This window comes from Quercus suber, unplaced genomic scaffold (assembly GCF_002906115.3).
Source record: "Quercus suber isolate HL8 unplaced genomic scaffold, Cork oak 2.0 scaffold_75, whole genome shotgun sequence".
Lineage (NCBI taxonomy): Eukaryota > Viridiplantae > Streptophyta > Magnoliopsida > Fagales > Fagaceae > Quercus > Quercus suber.
In genome coordinates, this window is record NW_027069540.1 from 444,797 (window position 1) to 454,546 (window position 9,750).

Consider the following 9,750-nt stretch of genomic DNA (forward strand, 5'->3'; position numbering starts at 1 on the left):
TCCTTTCCTATAAAACAACTTGAATTTAAAATTGACAAAAATCATATATAGTTGAGAGGAGTGATAATATTTGACATGACATAGTTTTTACGTAGTTGTTTAGTGTAAGTGGGTTCATATTAATTAAAGCATTTATTTTTGTTTGAGTTGCTTGCAAATCAACTTGAAATGACTCGGTTTAGATTGTGTATTTTTAAATTTGGTGGAACTTCATTATATTGAAAAAGTAACTTTTAACATTTAACTTTTAGATTATATAATATTACCATATTAGTACGTTTAGTACTTTTAGTTGATGTTATTATGAAATATAATTTATGTAGAATATATTTATTTATAATTATAATAATTTAATGTTTATAAATTATAAAAATATGTTAATACTATAAAATGGGTTGAAATAGGTTGTGTTTGAGTTAAACAAACTAGAAATATTTATTAAGCATGCTAGTGACTCATCGCATCAACTTCTTAAAAACATGCCATGTTTAAAGGTTTTTGATATTACTATTATTAAATAGGTTGGGTAAGGATTGACCCACAACACAACAAAACATGAACCCACTAATATGAATTCAATCCTAAAATAGCATTTTATATTTAGTTGAGTATAAAATTGAATATAAAAAGTAGGATAGAAAAGTTTATTCTTATAAGACTAATAATGATGTATGTTGTCATCTTTTTTTCCTCTAACGATGGTAGTGACCATAGTGATTAATCCTTTGTTGTTTCTCTCTTCTAAAAAAAGGTAGTCACATATTTAAACCATAAAACTCAAGTTTGACCTAGTGAGTGAGGAGTTTCCATGTGACAAAGGAAAAATTAAATATTGCATAAGAACATGTTTGGAAGCATAAGAATATTGCATAATAAAATATTAGGAAGACTAGTCATTTTCAGAAAAGTACAAAGCACATGAATATATGTCAAACCCCCACACTTTAATGGACATACTTCCAAAACAAGGAACACAACTCAACTATACAATGTATAACAAAGTCACCTTCAACATGTAATTCCATTGGACCACGTGGCACACAGTATAACACTTGTCCTCTTTTCCACACGTGTGCTTCAGTGATTGATTCCCTATTAAACCGTTGCATCTTCAAGTCAAGATTCATGCACTTGTAAATTAAATTTACAAAATTTAATCTTTGCTATATTATAGACCCTATTCTTTTATTTGATCCTGGTGAGTTTTTTTTTTTTTTTTTTTGGGGTAAAAAGATGGGTTATTTACATATTTATATTTATTTATTATTCATTAAGAGTTTTATACATATCACACAATATGATCCCTATATAAGTAACCTACTATATTTGCATTAAAAAAAATAACTATTCCTTTTTTTTTTTGGGGGTAAAAGATGGGCTATTTCTTATTTTCATATTTATTTATTCATTAAGAGTGGTGTACATGTCACACAAGAAGATTCCTATATAAGTAACCTACTATATTTGAATTAAAAAAGCAAAAAAAATGGAAACCTACTATATTTGCATTAAAAAAAATAATTCTTTGCTTTTATACTGGTGAGTTTAGTTTTTCTTTTTTCTTTTTCTTTTTTTTGGGGGTAAAAGATGGGTTATTTACATATTTATTTATTCATTAAGAGTTATGTACATATCACACAATATGAATCCTACATAATAAAAAACAAAATTACCTGCCATATACGTGACTTGTGAGGTGCGTTGAAAAGCAAGTACAACGAATATGCTCAATAGTAAGATAAATGCTATGTTTACAATAATTTCATAACAAATCCTAAATAGTAAGTTGTTATCATTGTTATTGATATACAAAAAAGTAATTTTAGTAGTAGGTTAAAATTAAAACCGGTAACAACTTACCACCTAAGATTTGTTTTTATTTTTTATAAACCACCTAAAATTTGTTGTGAATGTACTATAAAAATGTTACGAACATAACACTTCTGGAGCAATTACAGACCTCCTATTTTAACCGAATTATTTTCTAGTTTCCTAATCAGCATTATATATACCTACTCACAGTTTAAAGGAACTTGCAATTTGGTTCTGAGCAAACCACCTCTCTCTCTCTCTCTCTTGTAGTATACTTCACGCTTTCCATTCCATCAAACTCTTTTGCTGCTGATTTGTGGGCATTTTCCAAGGTATCAACAGGTTAATTTTCATTTGTTCCTTTTAAATCAAGCTCTCTAATAGCCACTTTATTTATTTATTTATTTTAATTTATACATCTATGTACTAATCCCGTGGCTTTGATCTCACTCAATCACCGTTTCAACCCCACCAAGCACGTTGTTTCTGGGCCATGAAACGTTTTGTTTACTAGAATTGTTAAATTTTTTATTAAGAATGGGAAGAATTTCAACTAACAGCGTTCATTATCAGGCTAAGACATTAATAATTTTTTTTGGTATAAGTGGCGTTCAAAATTCAAATCTCTTATTAAAGAGAAAATTTTACCAATTAAATTAACTAGTCGGGAGTACAAGTAATTGTGAAATTTTTGGGACCAGTTAAAGCCTCATATGTCACATCACATGAAAAAGTATCCACGTAAGAAAATCTTGTGTGCGTACTTTGTGTTTTATTGATATGAAAATTACTTTTTGACTTTTTGTGAGAATTGGGTTTTGTACCAAACTCATTTTTTTAGTATATCCCTTGAAAATTTTATCCCAAAAACACAATATTTTATTTTTTAAAATATTTTGTTTTTGTGTTTATCCTAATTTCAAATCTGGGTTTATAAAGATATTGATAATGATTTGATATACATAGAAGTCTTAAGTGGTGGGTGGCTTAACTAGATTTCCCTTGTTTGTTATTTGAAGGTGTGTTTGAAAAGTGTTGAACATTCCAGTCCACAGTTTAAATCTGACTTAGCTTTGCTTTGTAAAAGTACAGAGCAGCAGTTTAGATCATAGGCGGTATTTAAGGAGATGTTCGTGTCCTTATTTCCTTGCCTCACCTAGTATTCTAGTACATATATTCCCTCTTCTTCCGTCTCTTTTATATTGAAGTTTATATAATTAAGGTACTTTTTTTTCAAAGACCTTTTTAGTAAATAACACTTGTTAAAGCTTTGGTCGAATGCTTTATTATTCTTATTTTTTCTGAGTGTTTGCTGCAGAGTTTTTCTCTTTGTTCTCGTTAATGAGTCTGGTAATTAAAGTTTTGGTCTTATTTAACGTGAATTGCTATCTAAAAATGCCCGGGTTGTGTTTGTTGGGACCATTGGGAATTTATTTTGATACAAGACTAGCCTCTCATAGCCTAAGAAGGACTTTCTAAGATTTATTGTCTTGCTTTTTTTCTTTTTTTTAACCTCCTGGTTCAGAAGATTTAGATTCCAATTCAAGTTTGTTTATTGTTCTTTGTAGTTTAAGCATGAACATTTTAATGGTATAGATCAACCATATTATTATGGATCAATTATTGTAAAACTTCACATAAGATTTGACTGGCAAAGTGATTAAATGTTATATTTTATCTTGTTTTGGGCAGTAATCAACCGTTAAGTTCTAGTCCTTTCTTTCAGTTCCTGTTCAGATCCATATATGCTTGCTTTGGTTTCACTTGTAACATGGACATATATGACTCAACCTTCTGTGATAGTTAATAGGTTCTAACCCATATTCCATAATTCAGTTGCTGTTGAATCAAAACTAGGCAGCCTTTTAGCAGTGGTGATGGGACATCAATGTAGTTGACTATGAATAGAACAAGTGTAATATTTGACCTGCTTTGTAGTACGTGTCTGTATATGTGCAAAAATTTTCTGCAACAATAAAAAGAGAGCTTAGTTTGATGTATTATATATGATGCATGATTTTTTGCCCCCTCAGGAATTTAACCAAAGAAAATGGTGAAAATTTGCTGCATTGGAGCTGGGTATGTTGGAGGTCCTACCATGGCAGTCATTGCCCTCAAGTGCCCCTCAATTCAAGTGGTTGTTGTTGACATCTCTGTCTCTCGTATCACGGCCTGGAACAGTGAACAGCTCCCCATTTATGAGCCGGGTCTTGAAGATATAGTGAAGCAGTGCAGAGGAAAGAACCTTTTTTTCAGCACTGATGTGGAAAAAAATGTTGCAGAGGCAGACATCATTTTTGTTTCAGTTAACACCCCAACCAAAACTCAGGGCCTTGGAGCTGGCAAAGCTGCAGACCTGACATATTGGGAGAGTTCAGCCAGGATGATTGCTGATGTTTCAACATCTAACAAGATTGTTGTTGAGAAGTCAACTGTCCCAGTGAAAACAGCCGAGGCAATTGAAAAGATCCTCTCTTTCAATAGCAAGGGCATCAACTATCAAATTCTCTCAAACCCGGAATTTCTTGCTGAGGGAACAGCTATTCAGGACCTCTTTAACCCTGATCGGGTTCTCATTGGAGGGAGAGAAACCCCTGATGGCCAAAAGGCAATTCAAACATTGAAAGATGTATATGCGCATTGGGTGCCTGAAGACAGGATCATCACAACCAATCTCTGGTCAGCAGAGCTCTCCAAGTTAGCTGCCAATGCTTTCTTGGCCCAGAGGATTTCGTCTGTCAATGCTATGTCAGCTCTCTGTGAGGCAACTGGGGCAGATGTTTCACAGGTTTCCCATGCTGTTGGTAAGGACACCAGAATTGGATCCAAGTTCCTTAATGCTAGTGTTGGTTTTGGTGGATCTTGCTTTCAAAAAGACATACTCAACTTGGTCTATATTTGTGAGTGCAATGGCCTACCTGAAGTTGCCAACTACTGGAAACAAGTCATTAAGGTGAATGACTACCAAAAGAAGCGGTTTGTGAACAGGGTTGTCTCTTCAATGTTCAACACAGTTTCTGGTAAAAAGATTGCCATACTTGGGTTTGCCTTCAAGAAGGATACTGGGGATACAAGGGAAACGCCAGCAATTGATGTGTGCAAAGAGCTGTTGAGAGATAGAGCACGGTTGAGCATATATGATCCACAAGTCACCGTGGATCAGATCCAAAGAGATCTCTTGATGGACAAGTTTGATTGGGATCATGCAGTTCATCTCCAGCCAATGAGCCCTAGTACTGTGAAGAAAGTGAGCATAGTTTGGGACGCTTATGAGGCTGCAAGGGATGCTCATGCTATCTGCATTCTAACCGAGTGGGATGAGTTCAAGACCCTTGATTACCAAAGGATTTTTGATAATATGCAGAAACCTGCATTTGTGTTTGATGGTAGAAACATGGTGAATGTCAAGAAGCTGAGGGAGATAGGATTCATTGTGTACTCAATTGGGAAGCCATTGGACCCATGGATTAAGGACATGCCTGCTGTGGCATAAGATGAATATCCTCTGTTGTGGATTGAAAGCTGCACCTGAGCTTTAGAGGTGAATTTGATTCTTTAAATTTTTTATGTTCATTTCTTTATTTTCTAGCCTGTGTGGCATTACAATCATGTAATGGTACTTCTGTCGTTCACATTGGAATCGTCAAAACTGATATTTGCCTAGGTTAATTTGTCGTTATGAAATAATGGATGAAATATAATTTCTAGTTCTTTGGAAAGTTGTCAATCGTGCAAATTATTTTCGCTTTGGAAAGAAATTTTATGGTTTGCATAATTCCTTAGCTGTTTTACTCTATGTTCAGGAGTTTATAAAGGAATCAAATAGAATGGATTCTACCTATGTGTTTGGACTTTGGGTAGAGCCTTTGTACCCAGAATTTGGACTCTGGAATTTATTTATGTCCTTTTTTGGCTTCACAAATGAAGAAATTTTCAATTTACGCGTGGAAAATTAACATGAAATTTGAGAGTAATAAATTTAAATTCCATCTAAATTATGTAATTTGAAGAATTCACTGCGAGAGTCTTTCTTGAGCACACCAACACCAAATTCCCATTATTTACGGTGATTCTTCCCATCTAATCTCTGCTTCTTTGTTGCTATTCTTCATTGTAAGCCTGAATCTGCTTCTCTGTTCTGGTTTTTTTTTTTTTCGTGGATTATTTAGTTATGAAACCTGAATGACAAAATATTGTGGATTTCTTGCACATGCAAGTGTTTTTTTTCTTTTTCTTTTAATTTGTTATTTGCAAATATGGCCTTTTATGAACTGGTATTTGTACAACCTGTATAATGGCTTGATCTGGATGGTTTTAAATTCGTACTCTGTTGTTGAAATAACACCAATAAGTGGGTTGAACTGTTCAAAATTTTAAGGTACGAAATCATGAATCAAAACAGGGTCAGAAAATTTGTTCATTTGAATTGAGTTTAAAGTAAGCATGATTTAGAATGTAGGTTTTGCAGTCAGGAATGGCTAGAGTTTGCTTGAAGGAGTTGTTGCATATGGGGGCTCTTGGTCATTAGTAATAGCTGAGAGAGAATGTTGATATTGATTAGAGACAAATCTGAGAAAACTATACTTTAGAAAGAATAGATGATCTTCTTTGTGCTATTGAGAACCATACATGAGAGCAAGCAAATTGAGAGAGAATTTTGTTGCCAGTTAGCATGGGTTTGACACTTCTTTTATTAGTTTGGTATCTAGGCTGTTGTGCCTTGTATCAGACGGTATATGAGAGGAGCAGGGGTGGGACAGTGGGATGGGATCTTAGCTTTTGTTCTTATTTTTGAGGAAAAGGATAGAAAAAGGCAGTGCAGATAGTTTTTAACAACTACAATTGCAGCTGGTATAAGGGATAGGGAATGGAAGGGAAATACATTGCATATGTGGTGAAGAGTCTTGAAAATAGAGGGTTGATTGCAAAGCGAGTTGTTTGTGAGGGCAAAGGAAACCTAGGATGAAGGGCAGATGAACTACCCTAGTGCAATTGTCAGAACAAAATTAATGCACTTAAATCTCTTAAGCAAAATGGTTGATCTATGTGAGACTAGAAAAGAAGAAGTGGTTTTGAAGATTCTTAAGGATGAGAAAGAAAATGCTGCAAGTGGAGATTGGTTGATGGAGATTTTTGTTAAAGAGGGTGTGCTTATAAAGGATGATCTACCACCACTGAAAACTGTTTGTGATAAAATTGAAGAATTAGACAACAAGGTCAGTTAGACCTACAAATCGATAGAGCTGTTTATTATACCTTTATGCTAGAAAGTTTTAATGAACCTTTTGGAATTTGCCTTTTTTTGTTTTTTAACTGGTTGCTAATTTCTTATTGTCTTTACTGTATTTTTCCCTGCATAATGTGCTGCCAAATTTATTGCAAGTTAAAAAGGTGCTCATATTGTGGAGAAGTGTAAGGCTAAAGTGAATTATTAGGTGATTTAGAAAGTATTTTATAATATATTTCCATTGTAAATCATAATTTTCTTTTAAATTTTGAAAATTAGGGTAAGGAAATTCTTGCTGCTTCAGTGGTTAAAATGGCTTTTCATCATTCAAAGATTTCGTTTGTGGTAGTATACAAAAGCTTGTGAAAGGGTTGTCCCAAGGCCAAATGGCAAATAATTCTGAAGTAGTTGAAGAAGTTTGAATTTGAATAGAATTCTAATAGAATTATGCAGTAGATCAGGATGAGGATTAGGATTTAATTTCAATTTGTATTTAAATTTAAGTAGGAATTGGATCCTATGTTTTAGGACTTGGTTGTGATGAAGCTTATCTCCTCACTAGTATTTATGTACGTAGGAATTATAAATGAAGCAAGCAAAAAATTAATAACAAAATGTGTATTGCCTCTCTCAAGTTTAAGAGATTAGTCATCTCGAATTGACTACATTATCTTTCAATTATCCAAGTTCACAACAGAAAGCTTGATGCATGAGAGGTATATGATAAGGAAAATGTGAAACTAGATCTGACTGAAGAACAATTTAAAATTTGTGCTTGATTTATGGAGAAAGTGAAACAATTTCTAATATCAAAGAAGGTTCAGGGTAATTGGAAGAAAAACCTAGTGACAATGTTTATTTCAAGGACATGGAATGGATTTATTTGAGATTTCTCTTAACAAACTTGAATCATTATTTGATTTCAGATTTCAATTTTAATTACTTAAATGATTTTCAATTTTTAAGAGGATGTGTAATCACTATTATTAAGAAATGATGTTATTGGAATAATTTTATGATGTGATTTACTATCATAATACTCTTTTGATAAGAAATTAGTTCACTCAACAGTGTTTTTTTTTTTTTTTTTTTTGAGGAATATAATTCAATTTTATTAGTGCAAAATTAAGGAATTATATCAACAAAAACTAAATAAGAAATGTCTGAAAGAACAGACTCCATCCAAACTAAGAGAGAGGAAGACATCCTTGCTTGTTTAGCTAAGGCATGAGCCACACAGTTGCCCTGCCTTCGAGTATGTGAGAAGGAACAGGTTTTTAGGAAACTTGAAATAGACTTACAGTCTTTGATAATATGACCAATACCGAACGCTCCAAACACCAACCTGATAAGGCTTTAAACTCAATTTCTGAAAAGAATGGCATTGACTGAAAAGAAAAAACAATTAAAGCAAGCAGAGGAGATGGCAATGCAAGGAGGGTCAATGGATAGGATTCATAGACTCAAATGGGAGATTAATGGGCTTTTGATCAAAGAAGAAAAGATGTGGAAGCAAAGATCAAGGACCTTATGACTGCAAGAGGGTGATCAAAATACACAGTTCTTCCATAGCCGAGCTTCTCACAGATTTCGCCGAAATCAGATCATAGAATTACAAGACTCAGATGGTGTTGTTTGCTCGGGTGAGGATGAAATATCTATGATTTTAATTGATTATTATCAGTCCTTGTTCACATCCACCACACCAACGAATTTGGAGGAAGCCTTAGTAGCGGTACCAGAGTTGATTACAGATGAGATAAACTCCATCTCACAGCTGAATATATGAGAGGAAGTTGATGAGGCCTGAACCAAATGGAACCTCTCAAAGCATAAGCAAGGATTTTACAAATCTGGTTAGATTCAAACTATTACTTAACAATATCAATCATTTTATATTTGGTAGATAGAGACACTAAGAGGTGCCAACCAAATGAGTTAGAAGACTCTCAATATTGTTAAGAGAGATAGAAATAGAAGAGATATATATATATATATATTCTGAATAATTGTTAAGATTTATATAATTATAAATATTAACATATTGTTTTTTTAGTGAATTCATACCTTAAACGCATACAATAGAGTTAATAACTAAATATAAAAGTAGGATTCCATGTATTAAGTATTTATATGTGTGAATTAATTATTTATAAATAATTAAATGGTTTTTTTTTAAATTATATCAAAAACATTTTACTTGAAATATGACATCCTTGCTTATGTTTAAATTTTTTTTTTTTTTTAAATACCAATTGAAACAAAAAATATTAGTAAAAGCAAACTTAGTAACACATGCAATCAAGAATACCCAAAATAACTGTAAGCGCAAATTAGTCAAAATAATCAAATATTTGTAAATTCACGAAAAAAAAAATATTTTAATATTTATAATTATATAAATCTTCTTATTTTTTAAGGATAAACGGCATATATAATAATATAAACCTTAAGTGTGCCAACAGCTTTCTAACTAACTAAACTGGTTGACACCTTTTGGTATTTTTAATGAAATCATCTAGAATTAAAATCATTATTTTCCCTATTTTAATTATCGAATTAATAATAATGATAATAATAATAAAAAACTTAACAATTAACAATTTATATAACCTTAACTCATTTTATTAACATTCCTTTTAGTGACAGAATATATACTTCTACATGTGCGTAATCAGGGCAGTACTAGCCTAAATTTGTGGCCATTAAAA

At 32.5% G+C, this 9,750-nt stretch overlaps 1 protein-coding gene across 4 annotated transcripts; it reads left to right on the plus strand.

Moving 5' to 3' along the window:
* Positions 1-2,017: 2,017 nt before the first annotated feature.
* Positions 2,018-5,531, plus strand: LOC112039746 (UDP-glucose 6-dehydrogenase 1). Of its 4 annotated transcripts, none has more exons than XM_065773436.1 (2): positions 2,018-2,154; positions 3,846-5,531. In XM_065773436.1, exon 2 carries the CDS (start codon positions 3,863-3,865, stop codon positions 5,303-5,305), a length of 1,443 nt encoding a protein of 480 aa, XP_065629508.1. In that variant the 5' UTR covers positions 2,018-2,154; positions 3,846-3,862; the 3' UTR covers positions 5,306-5,531. The 4 variants fall into 4 exon arrangements, with proteins under 4 accessions (XP_065629508.1, XP_023928420.2, XP_023928419.2 ...); XM_024072652.2 differs by having other exon boundaries at positions 2,018-2,144; XM_024072651.2 differs by lacking the exon at positions 2,018-2,154 and adding an exon at positions 2,734-3,034.
* Positions 5,532-9,750: the final 4,219 nt, after the last annotated feature.

Excerpts from the sequence above, each read along its gene's own strand:
- LOC112039746 (XM_065773436.1), top strand. The coding sequence starts at position 3,863 with ATGGTGAAAATTTGCTGCATTGGAGCTGGGTATGTTGGAGGTCCTACC.